This window comes from Aethina tumida, chromosome 1 (genome assembly GCF_024364675.1).
Source record: "Aethina tumida isolate Nest 87 chromosome 1, icAetTumi1.1, whole genome shotgun sequence".
In the NCBI taxonomy this organism is placed as follows: domain Eukaryota; kingdom Metazoa; phylum Arthropoda; class Insecta; order Coleoptera; family Nitidulidae; genus Aethina; species Aethina tumida.
In genome coordinates this window covers 50,373,787-50,399,586 of record NC_065435.1, presented here as the reverse complement: position 1 = coordinate 50,399,586, position 25,800 = coordinate 50,373,787, and the positions used below count along the sequence as shown (strand labels likewise).

General features: G+C 30.6%; 1 protein-coding gene across 1 annotated transcript in view; it reads left to right on the top strand.

Moving 5' to 3' along the window:
- The window catches only part of LOC109594988 (synaptogenesis protein syg-2), a 237,618-nt gene that overhangs the window by 122,846 nt on the left and 88,972 nt on the right, over positions 1–25,800 (top strand). Inside the window, exon 4 of the mRNA XM_020010259.2 lies at positions 21,707–21,839. Within this exon, the coding sequence (XP_019865818.2) occupies positions 21,707–21,839 (133 nt within the window). The remainder of the gene's footprint in view (positions 1–21,706; positions 21,840–25,800) is intronic.

The window sequence follows — 25,800 nt, the reverse complement described above, 5'->3', positions numbered from 1 at the left end:
AGAAATTTTTCTCATACTTCTAAATTTATAAGTATAAATTTTCTGTACGATCAAGTAATGGCGATATATGGATTTTTTCATATGGGACAGAAGAAAAAATGGAATACTGACATGAGAAGGACAGTCCTATAAAAATTAAGAGCTCATTTTTTGAGAACAGTTTAAAAAAAAAAGTTTGGTCCACTTTAATATTCTCATTAATTACTGTGTTTAAAAATATCGTAAATATAAAAATACGTTTCATATGAGCGTAATTTACAATTACTGATGAGGACATTTTTTAAACTTTAATTAAGAGACATACATACAGAAATAAAACAGTTTTGAAAAAAATCAAAATAATCAAAAATAAAAAATGAGCAAAAAAAAAAACTGATGATAAAATTCATAAAATATTGTTAGACAACATATTCGGTTAGCGTGTTCCTGATATCAATGTAACTTTATTTAGATAAGAAAACATGTATGCTTTGCAACAGTGTCGTATTAAATTCCAATTCGAAATCTGGCTAATATGACACAATAGCGGCATAGCTATGCATATATTACGCTAATTAGGAATTATCATTCAAGTACGAATGATTTCAGCAAGCTTCGATGTACTGTTAACGAGTTCGCTGCATATGTCAGTCCTATTAATGGCGCACATTATATTACACACATAGTTTGGTTACATTTTGGGAAATTCACATAATACACAGCCGTTTTCATGATATACGCAGAAAACCTTTTGTGAATATTGTGACAATTTTTCAACTATCTACAATCACAGATTTTTTTTTGAAGACGCCATTACTGTGCCGAAAATAAATTTCCTGTACGTTAAATGTGCATTTCATAAAAAATAATGGAAGAATGCGACACAAAAAGTGAGCGGTGTAACACATGCACATAAATATGTGGTCGGACAGTTAAATTTGAGTTTTTCATGTAGAAACATCAGTCAGGGGCATTGTTCATTTATACATGTCAAGTGTATTTGTATACGAGTCCAAATACGAACAACTGAACAAGTATATTTTAAAATGTTGGCGATCATTTTATAATATTTCGTTGGCCACCAAGGCGGGGCGGTAGTTAAATCAGTTATTGTACATCTAAAACCGTCCGGCCATAAATTGCAAACGTATCGATCCCCCGGCACGATTTATGCACTTATTAAATATAAAATACTCGGTAAATTTTCCATACACGATCCCACTGTAAAAGTATATGACGCGTGAATCTTTCAATTCTTAAAGTGACAAATAGTGAGTGGAATCTCCCCGGAGTGGCAAATTTGAAATGCGCCCGCTCGGCATCACCATATGTGTCGCATTCCGCGAAAGAATATGTCCCCTTTGGTGGAGCGGGCCCCCGCGATTCTCATTGGATTTTACGACCTTGGCTGCCACAGTCGACCGCCCCGCGTCTTTAAGGAGAAATGCGCCAGCCAGATTCGTCGGGCTTCTAAACATTCGGCGCCTACGTTTTTTTATTATTTATGGCAGCATAAACTCGATTTGATGCTTTGTATTTTTACCCTTTTCCCTGTACATTAAAATTTCTCTGAAGTCCGTCCAAGTTCTTCCTTCATTATTTAATATTGCTGCGGAATTTTCGATGGAGTTGTCGTAAGAAATTACCGTGAATAGTTTAAAACCATTAGAAATACTAGCATGTCTGCGTTTTGCGTAATAAGGATTATAAAGAATTATTCACCGTCGACCGGCTACGCACATGAATTTGTGAAAAGAAACAATAATTTGCTTTTTCCTTGTGAGATAAAATCGTAATAGCGCATATTTAAATTGTCACACAGCCCAGTTTCATACAAATACTTTCAAATAACATGCAACATAAATAAAAAAGCACAAACTGTTTATTTACATTTTATAAAATTCTATAACGCACAATCAATAAGGCGGCGGTCGTATGGGCTTTCCTTTATTAAAATTTCTTAATTAAACATGGAATAAAAGTTACTGCCGCTTTGCATGACCTTTATCGTATCTAATTTCATAGACGTAAAGGTTAATGATGGGATTTTAGTTACGCCTTCAGTATAAACGTGTGACATGCCTCTTGATGCCATCAGTTAATATTTATGGATCTGTTCGATGCACAATGCTTTTAATGCCGGAAAATTACGCATTACCACTCGCAACTCCTGCAGATTTTTATCCTGTAATATTTAACGAGAATACTTTCGATTACGCTTTTCAACGAACAAATCATTTATCAGATCAATCACACACATTTAGATAATGGCACAAAGAAAGGGAAAAATAATTAATTCGTCGGACGCAGTTCATTATTTGTCACGCTAATGAGAAAAATCTATATTGGTGTAAATGGAAAACGTGAAAGTTAAATGCGAATACTAGTTGAAAAATTTTTTAAATTACAGAAGAATTTCATTATGAGCTAGCTCTTCCAAAATTGCACGCTTCAGGTTTAAATTGGGAGATTTTTAATATTTGCAATTTAAACTGCTGAAACTGTAATCAACTAACTTCAAATCTCAACTAACCGATTTAAAATTAACGATTTATATTAATTGGGATTTTTATTGATACGTTTCAAAATGTTTTGATTGATTAAAAATTATTTGAATAGTTTTGTGCCTTTTTTTCAGTCCGATATTGATAAAATCTTTACAAATTTAATTGAATTAATAATAATGCGAAATTTTATATATAATAACAAATATTTGTGCGCAAAATGTAAATTAATATTGAATATGTATTAACTACAATTAATATGTAATCAATCAATCATTTTCAAAATACTTGAACATTTACAATTAATGTTTAGCATACCAGATTATTTAATAAAATTCCAGTTGAATTAAAATGTAAATCTGGTGTAATATTTCAAACTTTTGTTAATGAAATCAGTAATATTAGATTAATTGTCAATATTCACTTTGCAACGTACGGCAAACCTTTTACAGTATGAATTGTAAATACATCACCATACAAATCTGTTTTCTGTTATACATGATACCGTGGAATATTCAAATCTTGCAATCAATTTCAAATTGCAGTTTTGGGATTAATGTTCCTTGCAAAAAGGCGAACGATGCCGTTTTCCAGATAACGTATTGGCCCGGCTTCTTTCCCTTCCAACTAAATTCGTTACTAATCGAATAGTTTTCATTTACATATTGACGCCGTAAATTTTAATGCCGCCATGAAACTTGTTTCTATAAATCCTCTGGCTTGACACCGTCTAATTTGTATCTAACGTGTTGTACGGGGAAGTAGATTATATTTAAGTGAATTAAAGGGTGTTTCCGCACTTTAGAGTGTTCATCATTAATTACTTGAATACATTAATAATCGGTTTTTTACCACCTTTCATCGGCGCCATCTCCAAGTCGAATACGGAATGGTCACTTTGCATTTAAATTTAAAAACATGTAATGTATAGTATCGGACAAAATTATAATAATATAATATAATAATTTTTGTTTAAATATTAAACAATATATACTTACGAAACTGATTTTTGATTCATTAAATAATAAAACACACATATATAAATTATGTTATTTATTGACGAAATATTTCAAGTTTACGTTAACTTAAAAAAATAAAGATAAAACTAGAGAATCAACTATTTTTATCACGACGAAATTATTTAATATTTCATTCAGTATCCCTTATTGGCAATGACATCGTAACATTTTTTTGGCATAAACGATATTAGACTGGAAATTATTTGCTCGTCTATATTATACCAATCATTTTTGATTTGTTTAAACAAATTTGCTTTATTTGTTATGCAATTTGTTCTAATCCTCATATCTGTTGGATTAAAAACGGGAAATTGAGCTGACCACGCACTGTTATGATACGCAAAACTATCCATTTTGCCTTTTATTTTGTGAATCGGACTCATACTAAAACCGGAAAAACAAACTCTTGCTGTCCAGTTTCGATGCCTATGTGCCAAAAGTCTTGCTTCCCGATTCTTTTTTGAAAGACAAGATTTTTTGTTGGACGTCTTCCTGGCAGCTCTTCTACTATCCTATGCTGAATTGTCCTCGAACTAATTGATGTATCTTCCAAATGTCTTAAAATTTGAGTGGCTCATCCTCATTTCTAATAAGAATTTTTATGCTTTGGAGGTTTTCAAGTTTCGACCACCTCGTTTTCGATTCTCTACACCTTCATGAACATTATATTTGTTACCACTTGTTTTGATACAAGAAACAGAACGCTTATAATTTTTTGCGATCTTCCTGAATTATAGGATACAATAGTAACAAATTTGGTTTTTAGAAATAATTGAATAAAAACTGTTTCTCTCCTACTGAACGTATGGGACATAAATCAACTAAGAGGAATAAAGTAGCGGGGATAAATAAATGTTTTATAATTTAATTTTTAAACATTTTATTTAATATTTAAGATAATCGCTCTAGTTTTGTCCGATACTGTATCTTTTTAGCGTTATGTGTTATTGGAGTCATAGATAATAACTGTTATAATAACAACTGATTAATGTTGCTGTATGTTTTCCGAAATCCGTAGTATTGTTTTGTATTTTTTGTAATGATGATGTATTTTCATGTATGTTGTTTCAAACTTTCAGATATAAATTTATTAACAAACATTTCACCGCATCGTTTTTGTATTATTTTACATGTATTTTCGGTACCTGATGGGTTAGGATGTTTATTATTGTTTTTGTACATGTGATATATAATCCATTTATTCGATATCATTTTTATTAAGGGCAAAAATTAACGACGCAGCAACACGTCCTTAGCAATAGTTATTAAGAATGATGGGCTCGTTCCGCTCGAAATAAAGATGTCCATATAAGTGTAGTTTACGAAAACAGAACTCGATTATCGGGTTTTAAGGAAAACTCGACCATTACCGATTATCTCCCACTATTACGGAAACATATAACGTTACATAAATTTCCTCGGCCAATAAATGCGGAACAGATTTACTCACCCCGTCGAAGCTACAAATTCGGTTTCCCGCGCCACACATTAAAATCGAACGTACTCCTGTTAAGTGCAATTTTATATAGACGTTTCGGTTTGGCTTTATTACACAAAAATACGGTGTTCTTTTACGATGCGCCATTTTTACCACTCGCACAATGAAATACGGGCCACGGTTTTCTAAATTATCGCCGTGTAAAATATTGGAAATGCCGTTAATGCGTCAAGCAAAATGCGCCACTAAATCATTGATGTCGCAGTTTTAAAAGCAACTGTTACCGATTGTAAGGCTTACAAATTTTGAATAATACGAACTCGAAATTCCCGGCACTCATTAATTACGGTTATTAAGATGTTTCGACGTTCTCCAGTCTCCGACTCGCCTCGGAATTATCATAAAAATATTTATCCTTAAAGCGAGCCTGTTTATTAAATTGTTTTTATGTTTATTTTTCGTCTTATTATATTCCAATTTGGGCATGGTCGACGTAACAATTAATTAAAAAAAAACTTAATAACTTATTAGCGAAAGTGTTATTGGTTTTTTAAAGTCACACAAAGATATTTTAACACAACACTGTAAGCTATAATGAAAGATTAAATTTCTGCAGAGCTTCACCATTTCATAGAGGTATTTAATTTTATGGGCTCTTGGCTCATTACATTTTACTGGGCAGATTTTATCCTATCGCCATCCTTTAGTTTAAGTATAAAACGGCTTTTATCTCAAAGGTTTCTATGTGTTTTATATTATAAGTCGCTGGCGATAACGGAAATTATCCAAATTATTTTTTAATCGATAATTAAATATTCATCGGGTAAACATAAAATGTGCCATTTCTCCACATTCTAACATTGTTTCATTTCTTCATCATTCATTTTAACCTTACATTATCTGTCTTTGTTATCATTTACTGTCTGATATTTAAATACTTTCATACAGTGCGTCTATTTGAGATGGAAACATCTATGTAATTTTGTTATTTACAATCGTCTTCGAGACTATTTTAATGAATATTAACTCAAACGACTGAAGACACAAAAACTATGTATTCCATAAGAATTATAATATATATTACCAGGCACAGTTTATTATTCTTCCTCTAGCCTAGAAAAATTAATTAAAGCAATTTATATGAAAAAGTGTGTCATTAAATGTCGCATCCTCCCGTCCCTAACAGAATTCAAAATTATATTTTTCTGAAACCTGAATATCAAATGGCGATTTAACCTATTAAGTCTCACAATTAGTTCACTAATGACTGCACAATTTTAAAAATGTTTTAAGCAGTAACATTATACTGATTGTGAAAACTAATTATTATCAGCATCTGATATTTTCAGATATTTTTCATATTTTGTCCCTTGATTTAGTTAGCTCTTTAATCTGAAAACAAAATTGAAATGTTAGTTTCAATTCTATACGTATTTTGAAGGATGTTAGGGTTGAACCAAAGATTATGGTCATCATTTATTTAATATTTGATAGCATAACCATTTTATTTAATAACTTCTTGACATCGCTTGATCACCGAGTCAACACAATTGTGACACTTCGACAGTTTGCTTCTTCTTCTTGTATAACTTTCCACAAGCTTTGTGGGTGATGTTTCTTTGTCGGATTTTTAATTTCAGTTGTAGTCACATATTTTCAGTTCACCACCTGATCCAGGTACCAATTTTTTACAAGTCTAGATGTACGTTATCTTGTTGAAACGTACTATTCGTACTATGAAACCAGTACCAGATTCTGAACAACATCCCCATACCATGATGTTTTCACTACAGTCTTTAACTGTTGGTATTTTGTATTTAAAATAGTCTCTGGCCTCCTTACTATTGACTTCCGTCTCAAACAACTTATACTTGTTTTCATTGTTCTTGGCAAACTCCTTTCGGATTTTACGATTTCGTTTGGATAGATAAGGTTTTTTCACAGCTGTGCATCCAAATAGTCCTGCTTCATAAAACCGACGTCTCACAGTTCGATTAAAAATATCTGTACTGAAATCTTGTGATATTTCCTGGTTAATTTGATTTGATGATTTTGTCAGATTTTTACCTATGTCTGTTTGGGGCTTTTATCTACCTTTGGGTTTATTTTTGGTGGACACCACATCTGTATACGTGTTTTACATTGACCTACATTTCAAAAATTTTGAAACAGTACTTTGAGAAATTCACTATGAAAATCTGATGATGTGTTTTCTGATGAATATTTGTTTCTACCCGTCATTCCACAACTGAATTCATTTCAACCCGACAGAAATCTGTATAATAATATTTGAATAAACCGAAATTAACAAAAAAAAAAAAAATGCAATATTGTTAAATTATTCCATACTTTTGACCACCACTGTATATTATTATATGTTTTAAATAATTTTAGAGAAATTTTAGAAACTAACCTAACTAGATACTATAAAATATAAAAAAAATTAGAAATGGTAATTTTGATGATGTTGGACTTTAAACAGGTAAATCTTTGTCCCCGCGATCTTTTCCTAACTCAATTAATTGCGAATCGAAACGATTTTCGCCGTAATCATCTAATCGTCTAGTTTCCGGTGGCGCGTAGCCCACGAAATAAAACACAATAGCAACATCAATTAGTAGGGGAGTTCAGGTACATAAACATTAAATTTGCATTTTACAATACGTTTAACTCTAACCAAGGCAATTTTATCGGGGTGATTTTTTAAACGGTCCTGTTGGTGTTTTGTCCGAGTTTAATTTCATAATATATCAGCCGAACCGCGGTAGGTATATCTGGAAAGGTTTTATCCTGAAATCCAGGGTCTGTAAAACTTTCAGTAATCTAGATTAGTCGAAATCCGTCCTCTGCATCCACGATCCTCTCCATTATGTATACCTTATATAAATTGAGATCGTTCTCGAGAGCCGACTCCCGTCATTTTTTAGCCGTTTACATTTTTGATGAGTTATGCAATTTAAAAGTCCCCGATGCGTTCCGCGTCCCGGCCGACGGAATCCTAGTCGATTTGTAGAATTTTGTTGGGACGGCGTATCCACGAAAATCTATAAATGCGCTTTTAAATTAAAATCACGAGCCGATTTGTGCACGTTTGTGCCCAATAAAAATGTTTTGTCTAAATTATCTTTCGGCGCTAATTAACTGTGGGGAATTGCGGATTATTACAGTTTTTTTCCACAAAAGAAAATGCTTTTTCTTCTTAATTCACCATCCACGGTGGAATGTACAAAAATTATTAGGAATGTTTCTTTCCTTTTATCGCAATGTGTAGCTATTAATCAAAACGTTTTCTGGTAAATTAAACTAGCTAGAACTTAAATGAACAAAACTGCGTGGATAAGCAGCTTTCCGTGTATTTTATGTTGTGTTATTTTACGATCGCATTTGATTATAAATTAAATTGAATTAAATTAATTAAAGTTAATATTATTGTTTATTGTGTCGTTCGAATGCTATTTTGACTAGATTTTAAATATAGACTAATGGTAAATCGTTAATCTAACAATATTGTGATAACTATTTATTAAATTAATTACGTCCAAAACTTGGTAAGCCTAAATTACCCACTTAACTAAGATTGAGGTCATAACCATTTATGAGGGGCATCAGTTTTTGATCGTCGTACATTATCAATTTTAAAATTTATAAACACGATGAAATAATTAAATATGTGTGAACAATATTTACACTTTGTGCATTGGGCCAACCAATACTATTTACATAGCTGTTAATTTTTATTGCCTACACTAAATTTCAACGAGCACACCGAATAGTTTACGGCACATAAATATTGAAACCCGATGAAGTTTTTCATAATAAATCAATTTTGAGGTTAGTGTAACTAACACAAATACTGTGTAAATTATGTTCGAATTTAATTAATTAAATATGGGCATGTTGTTTAATTTGTTATAATCCCGTGCAGGCCTGTAGAGCGCTTTGTTATTGCCCGATTGAAATTATAAACAGTCGGGGGATTTATAGTGATAAACAGGATTGTAATTTTGTGGATTACCGATTTGGATGAAGAAAAATTAAAAGAATATCGGCACTACATCAATATCAAACAAAAGTTAAATTACGCAAATTTAGTTTAACAACATTGTCGCCACTAATAATTCAGATAAGACGATGCTACTATTAAATCAGATTAGACCGTGATAATTGAATTAATAAGCATTGACAAGTAGGCAATAAGCGTAGTGTTATTATCCACTTAAATGGATTACGTTAATGCAGCACCTGCACCTTCAGTTAACACTAACTTCATATTTGAACCGGTCTTTCATCCACGGAGGGTCCTAACGACGTCAGCTACAGAGGGCGAAAAACGTTATATTTCAAGTCATTTATTTAATCGTGCTAACGCAGATATTCTGCACTCGTTTATGGCGGCAATCAGTTTTCAAGTTTTGTATCAAAATTCAATTAAAACCGGCCGCAAAACATACTTTCGCCCTCCCGACGAGAACTATCGCGCATTTAATTAGTAATCATGGCAGTGTCGGCGACATGACAAGTTTATCTAATTTATATACCGAGTTAATGTCACATTGAACTTACAACGTGTAATTTTCGCAATATGGTTTGTAAAGCAAGTGGGTACTGGCCATAATTTAGTTCGCGTACGGGCATTTCCTAATTAAGTTCTACGGGGTTGTAGTGCCACAATAAACTACACATGGAATCACGAGCTTCTGGTCGGGGTTCTTTGGGGTCGCGGTCGAAATAAAATTTATAAACATTAATTACTTTTTTATATGCACGTTTTTAATCAAAGGGTGGCCAGCCAGCTACCATGCGTCCGCACTTCAGACGCCTTAATTATTGAATTGCAACACATTTCCTAGTTCACCGTTGCGCTTAATTTATAGAACAAACACCGTTACCACATTTAATGTCCCCGCCATCTCGGACGTCATAATAAACATACAATAACGAAAACAAAATGAAATAAATTGGAATTTGTCTTGTGAGATGATGGTAAACGTTGTCCCATATTTTATATTATAACGAGCGAAACGTTGAAATATATGCAAAGAACGGGTCCAAATCCAATAAATTAATCATGAATTCCTGTTGTACGAAATGTATTTCTGTTTTCTTTGATTTATGAATATAAATACGAAATTATGTGAAAGGTAAATATTGTTGTCCTCGAACAAGAGAAGTTTAACGTGAATATTCATTTTACAGATGAGTTGTTCCATTAAAAACAATAATCCACGTGAATTTATCAAAGAGAATCATGCGAAGAAACGTGAGATGAACAATTTAGTATCACGAATCCATAATTTATTATTAATGCAGTCACGTCTACTTTTAAATTAAGTGAATATCCGAAATTTTAATTTCCTGAATTAATATTAAAATGTGTAACTAATTGGTTGTTGTTCTTTTGTTACAGGTGAGAATCTATTTTCTTACGGTTTGTATATCTTAAGGAGCCGCGTTCAACAGTTCGTAATAATGGCGAATGCAAAGCAATGATTATTTAATTTATTTGGTTGAATATAATTGTGTTGTTTCAAAGTAAAACCCGATAAAATGTTTCCGGATTTGTTTGCTAACAAGGAAATATGACGTGGCTTTTACTCCCTCAATAATACATAATAATCCCTATAAATTATCAGCGAACGTTGTTTCTATTGGAAAAATTATTTATCCGCAATGCCTGGCAAAAAAACTGCATAATCAAGAATTAAACGACAACAGGCAAAAGGTCGCACAATTGTCATTAAAGCTTTCGTCCGTATAACAGTCGATATACCGACATTATAGACAATCGTACGTGTTTGCAATTATTGTAATACGAATCAAATTCTGAAACGCATAGGCCCACAAATTATTTCATCGATGTCACTCAAAATGATATATTGCATAACATTGCGGATATCAATAGAATATTCAGTCGTCTGAATGACCACTACAGCACTGGATTTCCATTGAAATGGTACTTGCAGCTCTATTAATGTGCAATTTTAGACAAAATCAACACCACAAGTGTAATGAGCAAAAAAGCCGCACTTTGCCCGTATTCAATAAATCAATCGGCTACTTGGCTCAACTGATTAACACGTACGCAGAGAATGTTAATACATGCATAAATACAAATTACAATTACTGTTTAAAGAGCTTTTTTATTAAATAAATTAAATAAAAGTCAAAAATAAAATTTATTATCATTAAAACTTTTAACATCATACCGCTGACTACAAAGTTCGGGGGTAAATTACTATGCAAACATTTATTATCGTTCTGTAATTGAAATGAAACAGCTACTTTTCTATTTATTTCTGGTAAAATGATTAAGTTATTTTTCTCTCGAGTGCCGTTAAAATCTATTTTGTGTATAAACCTACAAAAATAATTGTATTAACATACATTCTTCTGATATGAAAAATGAGTTTTAAGTAAAATTATTTATTAAAATTAATTTAATTTAATTAATTAAATACAATTTTTTTACATTTTTCTGATTACTGAATTGTTATTATTTTCATAACAATTGTAATTAAATGTAATTGTAATTAAATGAATTTGTGTTAGAAACTTTATCAACAATATAGTTATATAAAATTTAAAATTAAATTTGAATTTTGACACTAGACCATTAAAATAAATTTTGTGTATAAACCACACATTTTTATGTAAAATTATTTATTAAAATGATTAAGTACAAATTTTCTTTTTGTACATTTTTGTGACTATTGAATTTTTATTATTATCATAACAATTGCAATTAAATGAATGTTGTGTCAGAAACTTTATTAAAAATATATTTTAAAGTTATATAAAATTTAAAATTAAATTTTTATAAATGTAATAAAATATTTTAAAGAGAAGTAGAGTTTAATTTATGATGTGAAATTTATAATTGTAAAAATATAGTTCATTTCTATGGAATAAATATCACCCTTAAAATATTTTTCATTTTTTACCTTTCTTTTCTATTTATTTTTGGTAAAGTGATTAAGTTGTTTTTCTCTTCTACTAAAATGTATGTAAATGGTAATTGATTTTTAAGTAAATTCAATTATTAAATACACATTTTCTTTCGTTTACATTTTTGTGGTTACTGAATTTATATTACTTTCATTGCAATTAAATAAATTTGTGTTAGAAACTTATATAAAATTTAAAATTAATTTTTTATAAATACCATAAAATATTTTAAAGAGAAATTAAGGTTAATTTTATTCATTTCATTTCTAAGGAATAAATATTAATATATTAAAAATATTTTTTACCTTTCGTTTCTATTTATTTTTGGTAAAATGATTAACTTATATTTCTCTGGAGGACCATTAAAATCTATTTTAGAAAAATAATTGTATTAACTCTGCTAAAATATGTGTAAAGAATAAACAATTTTTAAATATTTTTTTTTATTTTTACTACAATTACTTATAGTATTAATAATAGTATTAATATTTAAGGCCAATTACTTGACATGAGACTTACGGGAAATTAAAAAATATTATTATTAACTACATTTTTTACAATTTTATGGCCAGTAAATTTTCATTATTTTCGTAACAATTGCAATTAAACGAATTTGTTTTAATAAATTTTTATAAACATATATTTTAAAGTTATAGAAATTAAATTAAATTTATAAACACAATAAAATATTTTAAAGGGAAGTTGAGTTTAATTTATTTATATTGTGAAATTTTATAATTGTAAAAATATGGTTTATTTCTATAGAAAATAAATATCACCCTTAAAAATATTTTTCATTTTTTGGCCCATAACGATTTATATTTTTTCAATAGAGTGTCAAAATGTAATTCCATTGAAATATTTTATATTGTTAAATTACACTGATTTGTAATTATCTGCATTTTCACACTGCCCAGTGGCTAAATTCAAACCGAACTCATTTTTAACACTCTTTTTCCAAAGTAAGTGTGTATCATAAATTTATATCCTTACAAAAGTGGAATGGATCTACCGAATGAAAGAGAGTCGGCAGTGATTTTTTTTCAGGTGAAATTAAATGCCCTTAGTTGACCCGTGATTTGAGCATGTGACACGTCCAGAACATATAATTTTTAAAAAACCACTTTGAAATTTAAAATCCTCTCGCAGCGTTCATAAAAGGAGGGACATTCTGCGTTGGTCAGGCGAAATGACTATGAAAAGGCTCCGGCCGCCTTTTGCAGTTTTACGATGTGTTAGCCCACCCACTGCTCTAAAATGCAGTCAAATAAAAGCGCCGTCGGAGTTCTCGTTCGTTGCTTTTTAAGTGATCGGCTGTTCCTCCTGGTGCTTTTAGTGCACTTTTTTAAAATACGATCTGCCGGTATCATGTAAATTACACGGCCGACTTCATTAGTTACGTACGGTTTTTGTTTGGCTGGCTTTATTTTGTTTTGTCGCTCAAAGGGAAAGGCAATAATTGGGTTTTTAATATTATATGACAATGTTTTTCGACACGCAGCCCCGGTTTTTGTCGTCCATAATTGATTCGGCTAGTGCACCACGTTTGTTTTCGTTAATTATTCAGAATATTTTGCAACTCGTACATTTGTCAAGAAACAGTTGCATAAAAAAACTATTACTACGAATATTTGAATTTATATTTTATGTTTTAACTTTAACTAATTAAAATATTGTCTTGGGGAATTATTATTATTCTTATTGTCTCATTATTATTGTCATCATCGATTATAAAAATAAACTACGCCACTAAATTATAGAATATTTACTAAAGTTGAATATCTTTTCTTAACATGCAATTTTAAATTATTAGCTTTGACACTAACTAAACTAAAATCGACATTTCTTCTAATTTAAAACAATTAGTTTTGCGCTTGTAACACTATTTTACGGTTTACGATTACTTTCTAAAATCTTTAAAATGAACAACAGAGCAACAAGAAGCCGTTGCTCTTTATGAAGAAAGAAAAGTTCAAAGTGAGATATCACATCGACTAAATGTGACACAATAAGCTGTTTCAAAAGTGAGTAAATGATTTTACGAAACGGATACCAATGAAATAAAACCTGGACTATACCTCAGCAACAATTTTCGTTGACTTATAATATAAAAATAATCCAGGACGCCATAAGGAGAAGAATAAAGGAAGACGAAGTAACCCCGTACGGTGCTGTAACAGGTCCCTTATTGACTACAACACATCACAGGGATCGACTGAATTTCGCTCGACAGTATCTTCATTGGGGAGAAGCTGAGCATAGTCATGTATTATTTGGTGATTCGTCTAAGTTTTCTTTAAATAATGATGATCGTTGTAGAGTATATAGACGACTAGGAGAATGTTACTCTCAATGTAATATAACTGAATCTCTAACTTTTGGTGGAGGAGCAACAATAGTTTGGGGAGGCATTAGTTTGCAGGCAGGGAACTGGTTGTCATTGCTGGTGGAAGTTTAACGGATGATAGGTATATAAGGGAAATCCTAGAATTTCATGTTGTACCCTTTGCTCCATTTATTAGTAAAGACTTTATTTTTATGCATGACGATGATCAACTTTACACTGCTAGAATTGTCAGAGAGTACCTTGATGAGGTAAATATTCCGCTGATGAACTGGCCAGCTCGAAGTCCGAAATTCAGTCCGACTGAACATCTACGGGAGACAAATAGAGCACTTCAACCACCACCAAACACTTTAAACCAACTAAAGGGAAAGATAGAAATTTGGGAGGTTATTGATCAGGATGTCATATAAACATTAATTTTAAGTATGAGGCGACGTTATCAAAAGGTCATCAACGCACGTTGTAGAAATACTATTGGTGTGAATAAACTTAATTTGAAAAATGTTAAAATTCTGATTATAGTATTCCATAATTTTGCGGTGCAGTGTACTTAATGTCGAAACTGCTTTTTTTATTGGCATAAATCTAACGAAAAAAATGTACCATAAATAATACAATCGAAAAAAATAAACATATCGTATGCGTTATTGTATGACAAATTTGAGCAGGAATTTTCAAATGAGAATTCCATGTGGTAATATTCATGATTTGACATGAAAATATTTACTAAACGTCCCACACACAAAGTCAAACACGAACCGCATGACCAACCACAAACAGACTTATTAACGTGACATTTTACTTCTATAAACTAAAATCCTATTTATTTGTAAATAATGGCCGTTGCAGAGCCGGACAGGATATGTTTAATGTATGAGGCCCCGCTTCTCCGGAGATGAATCCCGCGCGAGTAAAAATTTCACGAAGTAATAAAATTTGTGCAGCTAGATAGCATAAGTTTCGACGCGAACAAGTGGGGACAAGCAGAAAATTTAATACTTCCTCGGGTGAATATCTCATAAAGATAATATTGTAAAAGCTGGCCAAGCAGGTGAACTAAAATCAATCCGTGTTCTTCGAACGAAATTCTTCTATAAAATTCCAACGGCCGCTCTCCGCTCCGTCCTTTTTAGCTTTTACTACTTTCCGCGGACCTGTATAAAGCAAGTTATGTTTTCATATGGCGCATTTCGGGATTTGATATCGAACGTTGTAAATAAAAGCTTAACAAACTTCCTCAATAATGAACGCTAATAAATCAAATCAGTAGACAGTTACGCCTATTGGTTATCTAATATGTTTAGTAATGTTATTAATTTATTTGAGTTAGGTACTCATTATTTTGAATACATTTTTTATATATAAAATGTTATATTTAATATTTGTAATATTCTACTGACAACTACTATTCAAACAAAAATTTACCCAATCATATTATAATTTAAAAATATATTTCGTTTCTGTCGCAATTCATGAATATTGTATGTTTATTTTGAATTGACTTTGGAATATAAATATTGAAATAATTATGATTATTTTCTTGTCATGTGGAATCGATAAGGGAAAGAATTTGAATGTCAAACTCGACAGAATAATATTATGAATAACGTTTTCTAATAATTTTTTCTATTTATCTAACCCGAAACAGAGCGTTGAAAATTTTGTGAATTCAAGTTCAAAATCAATTGAATAATAAAAATTCAAATCTATATATACACTGTTCGTCTTTTGAAATTGATAATTTTAATTTCCTAGGTCAAATAGAATTCAAAATGTTTTCAATATGTCTTATTTTGACCAGTTGATATTAGTTTTATTAAGTTTAAAAGTTCTATTTTATTTAATTTATGCAGGAAATTTCATTCTTTGTTAAAACTTAAAATTTTGATAATATATTTGTTTTAATATATTTCCATTAGTATTTTGATCATTGAAATTATTTAAATTACACACTTCAAAAGACACACTGTGAATATATAAATTACAAAATCTATTTCATTAATGTGATGTGCCATGATATATGATTGGATTTATGGCCTTTTATTACCATACTCTTTCACAAAAAAGAAAAAATACCTTATATATATTCCATTTTATTTTATACATTAAAATTTCAAGAAATAAATGTTTTATTTTTTTTTATTTATTAATGAAATAAAAAAAATCCTAGTTTTTTCTCATCAAAAGAAATTTAATTTTTAACAGTCAGTCAGTCTAATGTACAGTACCAGAACAGTAAAGTAACAAATTTATTTTTAACAAAAAAAATTCTGAATCCTGACTAAATTAATTAATTAAATTAAACCTTTTATCAGCTATATATAATTGAGTTAAAAATAAAGCAACAAAATAAATACCTAGGTTTTTAATATTTTCTATTAATATTTATTTAGTAGCATATCCATTATTTTTATTACCTTTCGACGTCTTCTTTTCATGGAAGGAACAATCATTGTCAATCTCTTGCTTAAAAAAATATCTCTTAATATTATTAATAGCTTCTAACAATTCAATGAAATTTGCCTCAGTGAGCTTTCTTCATTTTAAGATCTATCATGTTTCGATAGATTTTCTATGGGGTTTAGATCGGGGCTAGCCACTTCATAAGATTTACATTATTGGAAGCAAGAAGCATTTTACAACTTTGGCTGTATGCTTCGGATCATTATCTTACTGAAAAATCCACGACAAAGGCATATTTTTCTCAGCATACAGTTGGTAAGGATATTTAAATATTAAAACCTACCATTATTCTATTTATTTTTACTAATGGTCCCATTCCAAATCCAGAAAATGAGTCCCACACCGTTATTCCTCCACCATGCTAAATTGTTGACTGGACGTCTAATCCATCGAATTCCACCTAATGAAAATGAATTAAATTTACTTTCATCAGAAAACAATACGGTTTTCCACTTTTTTTTACACCAGTATAAGTACAGTACCATGCAGACTGGAATCTGGCAGCTCCAGCTCCAGCTTTTGCCTTATAGTTCTTGCAGACACTCCCAAATGTGAATATTCAGCCTTAAAATCTTCGTCAGCTTTATTCGAGCCGCTTTTGGATGCTCTTAAAATCCTCTGATCGTCAAAATTGTTGATTTTTTTCGATGGTCCAGGTTTAGGAAGTGATGCTACTGTTGTCTGGAGTTAAAGGCACGAGTTGTTCTTGACACAATATTTCGATTTAAATTTAATTACGACGCAATTTAAATCTTCGAAACAATAAGATTTGTAAGATCATTCGTCAAAGCTCGTCCTCCATTTTTATCTAACTTTACTTAGTATTAACTAACCGCCGTATGCATAAACTACTAAAGAAAAACTAAAATTAAATGATTTATAACGGCATTGCTTTACTTTTGACTGGTACTGTATATAGTTTTAATATTTCACATCAATGACTATGTTATAATAAACAGACAAAGACAATAAAAACAAAAACTATAAAAAGCTTTAGCCTAAAGAATTGCGACATATTTATAATTATAATATAATAAATATATTAATATACAATTGCATTAGAAATTGTGCCGATTCCTTAAGTCGTCGAGAAAAAAGTCCCATTAATGACAAAACCGAAATGTGGCCGTCGTTAAATAATACTCCACGTACGGTTCCTGTAGTTTATAATTCATGAACAATGCGCCTTGGTCCTGGTAACGGATAAACCTCCAGAGAGTAACTGACCTACATATTAAAAATTTACAGTACAGTTCTGTTCTATATTGCATCGGAATGGGACTGAATATTATGAATTGTCAGAATGGCGTAAGAGATGCGTCGCGTCGTACCATTAAAATTTATTTTACAATTTTATGTCTTTTTAACGATAACAAATATAATATTATACGGAAAAATTACATGCTTTACCTTCCAATAAAACCATTTTAATATGCATATAATAAGCTTTGCTGAAACCGCCTTAACCGTGATTTAACCGCATATGTGTATCTGAACGCTGCTCGTATTAATAAGACATAAAAAGTGCCGGCGGAAAACAGAAATATGAAATGAAAGAACGATCAGATATTAAACTTCTACTTCCTTTATGCCTCGGAAATTCTCCTCTGTTCCTGTCGTGTACGGCTCTATATTACGGAACCGAAATTGCATATTCCAGATTTTCGATTTTAGCCGGAAATAGCGAACTAAGCATATTCGCACCTAACATCGCAATTACAATAAGATTGAGGAAAATGTCTGTACACAATGGTGTTTTGCACTTTCCTCTTTGCTTTCGCGAGGAGAATGCTCGGCGAAACTGTTCCTTTTGGAATTATACCAAGTTTATAACGTCGTTTTTCTATTGATGTAAGTACAGAATAAGCGTAAACGTAAAAGAAAAACTAATGTTCAATTTCTGTCGAGTATAAGTGAACATTTCAATGTAAAGATATTTTTCCGGACAAGCTTTTACCCATTAAATGTATTAAATTGTATGCCGTTGTTGATTTGAAGTAAGTTGAGAGGTGAACAATTCTATCCTTTGAAATCGTTTCTAAATGTTATCAGTCCATTTACAGATTTGATTACCTAGTAGTTTTATTTGTGTCAATGAATAGTTCAAATGAAAATAAAAATTCAGTTGGAACAGGAACAATTGTTATATGCCTCTAAAACATTATTATACACGCTGGTTCCCAAACTACATAATGAGACTTTATCTTTTTATTTCTAAAAAATAAACATTTCTAAAATGTTAATACATACAGCAGAATAAAATAATGCTATTATGTACTAGATATATCTTTACCTTCGTATATTTTAACCCAAATAACAAAGTGAAATCTACCAAAACTATTTAACTTTATTTAAACTAACAAATTGAAAACAACTTTTCAAATATTTTCAATTAAAAATTTTTCGAATTCTAGTTACTGAAATCCTGTTTCTGGAAACGTATGTACTTTTGTTCTCCCTACATCCTTTACACATACGTGTACGAATATGTTACAAAAACATATCACGTTCCACAAATGACTGTTAAAAATTCTGGTATATTAATATCAGCTGCGTCATGATTTTAAATTTAATTATAAAGGCTTTATCAAAAGGTTTGATATATCACACAATTTAGGCTTTAGTATCTATAATAGATGACAATGGATGGAGGACGTTTTCCAATTATAAAGCCTGGAACATATTTTTATTAAATCGCCATTAAATGTTGTCAAGTTTTAATCTATTATTTATCAAATGAAAAAAAAAAAACAAATTATCTTCGAACAGTCAATTTATGTATTGCGTGATAGAATGTATCATAAGTTTCGATTTAAATTTAACCCTTTATTGTGGTTTATTTGAATTGTTAAGTAAATAGGCGAGGCGAGAAGTTGGTTTTGTCAATAGACATTTTAATGAAACTGAAGTTTAATGAAAATATCCTTAAATTACTGACTTTACTTATACCGGAACACACAGCATTAATTGATGATTCTAAATTTACATTTATAACAGTTTTAAACAGAGCGACAATAATAGAAATCATTAGTAAATCAATATTTATTATTATGTGAAAGTACAAAGAAAAAAAAAAGAACGAAGCGGTAAACGAATATGGAATTTAATAAAAGAGGAAAACTATAAAATTTGTCATAAAATCCTTCCCATATTCTTACAAGTTAACAAACGGATCGCATAAAATTGGTAATAACATTGAATATAGAAATTTACGCACGGAATAGGTCGTAACTTTTATATAAAAGGTGTCAAAAATATTCGATCAGCAGTATCAGATAAAAAATTGGTCCTTTTGTTTCTCTCCCTTTTACATATTTAAATCAAACATGCGCACACCAAATAACAAACCGAATTACCGGATTTTACATCTTACCACTTCTCCTAAACGGTACTAACAAAATAAATAAACTATTATAACGTTAAGACCATTTCATAAAACATCGAGATGTGTTGCTCTCAACGCGAAATATTTAACATATTTGCCAGGTTGTTTACTGAGCTGCATAACACCAACCCGTTTGTTTTATTGGGCCAGAAAATGCATAAAGTTAACGGTTACGAATAAAAGGTGACATCTTTAAATTAAATCCAACCCCGCGACCTGAAATTGTAAATGAGGTTCCTTGTTTTTATCTCCTAAGCCAACTGCAAACAAACTGCACTGCAATATGCTTTATTATTACCATTATAAAGAGTGTCGCTGCTTTCAGGTAATATTGCGGTCCAAATAAAAGGAAACTGGAAAACAATGAATTTATATAACATTTATTTTTGCTAGAGAGAAAAGCTTATTGCATAGAATGAAGCTGCTGTGAACACTATTTAATATTTCAATACTTCCTGTTTTATATGGTTAATTTTTATATCTAAATATTTTCAGGAATATTAAACACTCGGTTTATTTTGTTCGTCACATTTCCAACGGATAAAATAAATAATAGTAATAAATGTTATTAAATATAAAAATAAAAAAGTTGGGGTGTACATAAATTGCTTGTAAAACTGGAACGATCTTATGAATTTAATTAAACTTTTTAATCTTTGCTTTTTTCTTAAGAAAGTTTAATTATGAAATGGCTGGAACAATCGTAAAAATTTAACAAATCTAAAATTTTTATGTAACAACTACCACAGACAATGTTACAAGTGAGTGCAGATAGAGATACATAGTAATCTTGTATCAAGAAATCTGAGGCTCCACGCATAAAGTTTGCTAACGAATTTGATAATTCATTCATCATTTTGAATAATTTACATACGCCGAACGATAGTGTAAAGGTTACATTATCCCCGAAAACAATTGCAGAGTTCCCTCTATGATAAAGTAATTATGTAGACAATGCATCAAGCTCAGACAAAGAAGTCTTGTTAGGGTCTGGTTTGCAAATACTAAACACGGCGAAAACAAAAGACTTAATTATGAAGAAAAAGCAGATGTCAGTCTTAGCTTTATCTACCTTCCGACAATTTATGGTATGACGGTGGAGACAATGAAAAAGAATCGAGGATATTTTAATTTTCCGTTTTATTTGAATTTCCACGAATTGTCTCGGCTGGCGTCTGCTGTTCTTATTCAAGGATGTATCACACTTTAGATCTGAATGGAGTCGCGGCTTTTTAACGGCCCCGAAGAAACAGAAATATTGTTTGAATATGAATTGGAAATCATTAAGGACGAGAAAAACTTTTTGCTGTGTAGGTATCTCGATTGTTTCACGACAATAATGCTGTCACTTTTTCACCTTCCTTCGCAATGAATGTGTCAATTATTAATTAAAATCAGACCTTTAAAAATTGCACGATGTTATTAAAAAATAGAATAGCTTTTCAGTTGCACACATTTTTTAAAAACGCATAAAATTTATGAATAAATCTAAATACGTATATAAAAGTAACGGATCCAGCGGGACAATTTATCATGTTCCAACACCGAAAGACACAAATCCAATTTTATTTATTTAATGGCCACCGATATAAATCTGATTTAAACAAAACGGTTTTTGTTTTACAGGTGCCGTGAACCACTACGTGTCGGCGGTGGTTGGCGGAACTGCCCTGATCCCGTGCGACCTTTCGTCACCGGCGCCGAAGGACGACGTGAATTTGGTCGTTTGGTACAAGGACGAACACACACCAATTTACAGGTACTTATTTATTTATCTCCGCAAATGTATTTGGAGGATGGGGACCACGTTGCATTAAGCGACTACTGCCGCTGTTTTCTATTAATTTTTTCTCCTTTTTTCGTGCCCCAAAAAAGGTCGTGAGACTTTATTTATTCATCACATGGAAAGAATCACGGTTGACAATTTTAAATATGTACTTATTAACAAATTTTTTTCAGTTTTTATTTAATTCAAAAACAAACATGAATATTGTTAATTTTAGCTTTTTTTCTCCACTAAATTTTTTATTTAAAAAAGTCATATAATACGAAATCTTATTAACAAAAATTTTTAAAAATATAAAATTATTAACAATTACACTTGTTTATACATACAGTAGTGGCCATTATTATAGTAAACAATATATAATATAAAATGTTAATATTTTGGAGTTAGACATAAATATAGTAGAGATTTTTACTAATTAAACCTGTTATTTAATTTAACATTAATACTCTGTACAATATTTCTTGATTTTTTGTGATAACTTAATTTAAATTAGTATAATTTTTGTGTCGAACTGGATTACAAACGTGATACCTCAAGTTTTCTATGGGATTGCTGTCTGGAGATTGAGGCGGTCAAGACAAAAGTTAGATGCTTTGGTCTTTTAACCAATCCATCACAATTTTGGATTTGTGCTTTAGATCGTTTTCATGTTAAAAGAAGTTAGAACAAGAACATATACAAGCAATTCTTTGTTTAATATATTCCTGTACATATATCAGTTTAAGGGAACCTGCTCCAAAATAATTGCATCAACTTTTTATGTAGAACAATTACCTTTTTATAAATTAAATTTAATCTCTAGTCCCCAATTTTCTGTCAATTCAAAATTGGACTTGGACTGACGATTGACTTATTTAGTCATAAACCCTTAACCATTTTTTCTAGTTTCTCCATAAACCATAAAGAAAAATAAAAAGTATGCATTTTTTAAAGAATAAAATTAGATTGACCACTTTCATAGTAAACAAAACAATATCAAAAAAAATATATTATAATATATTTTAATTAGTTACTATAAATATGGCATTATTACTGTGGATAAACGATATTACGATAATTATGATTAGTATTATTATTTTTATTTAAATTAATGCATTAGGAAATTTATTTCGAATAAATTACAGGAAATAACACAATTCAATAAAAAATCCCATATAATTTTCTTGAAAAATTTAAATATTATAATACTTAATAAAGAAACACTGATTTATTTTGACGTGAAAGAGGAAAAAGTTGGAAAACGTACATTTACATCAGGTCTACTTTTTCCTTTTGTCATTTGCAAGTGTATTTTCTTTTTGAGAATGTCATTTTGGGAAAATCTGATAACTTAAAAATGAATGGTGTGCAAATTTTCCCTTTTTCATCAATTGCCTCCACCCCAGTTGTCTAATAAGGGAAGAGAACCTTGTTTAGCTCGTTTTTGAGAACGGTTCAGCGGAACAAAAGCTCACGTGGCTTTTATTATACATCGCTTTTTACATCAGTTGCTCATGAACATTTTTTTTTTTTTAAAAAAAAAAAAACTTCTTTCTGTGTTCTTTACGTTCATTCAGTCTTTCGTATATACACTTACCGTCGTGTCGAGGGACACTCCGAACTTGGTCGCAGAAGCCAATTTACAGCCACTTGATTATTTATAGTGTAAATGCAACGCTAATGTGATTTTTACAGAAAAAACTTTCGAGTGTCGTGTATAATTAATGAAATGAAAAAGTTCCATCGTCTTCCGGTATTTTAGAAGGAAATAAAATGATTTCGCGTTGCCGGCTCCGCTATTTTTATAGCTCGCAGGATTAGTTTTTCATCTTTCGCTATTGCTACTTTGGAACTCACCATCTATCCAATTAGCAGTTTTAGAAATTACTGAAACACGAACGATGAAAGCGTCCGCTTTTAACTCTTTATTGAAACTGAATGCATGTACGTCATTACACTGGAACACTTATAAAATTTATCCGCTTTTATTCCTGGACACTCTGATTCATATTCCTTGAATCACCAAACGCCATTGTCACTAAATAGTGTAATTAACGGTTTTCAAGTTGTCTGCGTCATTTTTACGTATTTATAGTTTAGGTCTATCGAGGTAATTTAAACGATCCTCTTGAGCAATGTCATATTTCAAGATTTAATAGGATTTCGAATTGGGGAAATAAATTCCAGAATCATTTTATATAATTCAAAGCGTCCCGGAACGTAATGTCTAAAGAAAAGCAAAAGAATAAATTATGTAATGTGATTTTTAGTGGCTGTTACGACAGAGTTAAACCATATTGGCTAATTCACGTGCTGAATACCGCATTTCATACCGAAATTGATAGGCGACCATTAATAAAAGATTTAAGGCAAAATGAAATGCACCCCCATGAAAAATAGCCCCAGTATTTAATAGTCCTATTCTTTTTTGCAAGCGACATGCGTAGGAAGGATTTAAAATCGTTAAGAATCTCCCCCTATCAAGATGCGGTTTTTATTGGAGGATTTCCTCCAAATGCACTACCTTTTTCTACATATATGAATGCGATCTACCAAATTGCCCTTCTGAACAGGTCGGGCATATAAAAAATATTGCCGGCATATTTCAGCGAGTTTTCCGTTTCCCTACCAAGGCTTCGGAGAGCCTTGACAATATTAAACCTCATCATACCATTTCAAACTCTAGCCGAGTAATTTCGGTTGCACAAATAATGCCCGTTCTATTTTGGGGGGAAATTGCACGTATCGTACAGTAGGTTGTTGTTTATTAAGCCTAAAACGCAATTAATTAGAGTCAATTAGACTGATTAGATATGTTTAGATTTCCGGAACAAAATAATGACGAAACCCGTTCGATTTAATCGGATGATTGCTCATAAAACGTTCGTTGGGGCTCTACGTATTACATAGTGTGTATTACGTATTTGTGAATCAATATATTGTAATTAACGTCGATAATTAACAATTAGAATTGGGACTGTGTGATTAAATGCATCAGATGCAGTCGTGTCCGTCACTGCGTCTTAATCGTAATCAACCTATAACGTTGTAGGTGTCTAATAAATATGGTCATGCACGTAATATAATTCGATCTGATAAATTGCGGATATTTTCGTTTAATAAAGTGGGGATAGAGTGAAGCTTAATAATTGAGTGATTAAATTACAAATTGAATAAAATGTCCGGCAATGTACAATAATTAATGGGCTGTTATAATTTCAACATAGTTGTTGTATGCAATTAGTACACTCTGACAACACCGCTAATTCCCATTAAAACCGAACAAGATGCTTATAATCCAGTATTATTTTAAAGATTTTAACTGCTATGAGTAATATTTGAATATATCAAATATGATTAAATTAATTTTCTAATTAAATAAATACGATATATCATAGTTACTGACAATTTTCAATATAAAAATAATCTAAAATGTGAAGAAGGCTCAAAACCCAACATTATTTTAAATATATATTTTTATTCAACAAACAAAATAAATTTATTCTTATTTATTACAAGTAAATTTATTTGAAAACTTGAAACAATGTAATTAAATTAACTTCCTAAATATATAATTGAGATAAATCAAAGCAAATACATACAAAATCAGTACATGGATATTATAAAAATAATTTAAATTATGATGCTAATAATTCAATATTATTTTAAATATATATTTTTATTCACCAGGTAAAATAGCTTTAATTTTTTATATGTTACGAGTAAATTCAATATGTTTAATACAAAAATATTACAAAATAACTTAAAATGTGAAGAAGGTGCTTAAATCCAACATTATTTGAAATATATAGTATATCTTTATTCAACAAGTGAAATAGATTGATTTTTATCTGTTACAAGTAAATTCATTTGAAAACTTACAATTGTGATTAAATTAACTTTCTAAACAAATAATTAGGATAAATCATTGCTAATAATTATATTCAGCATC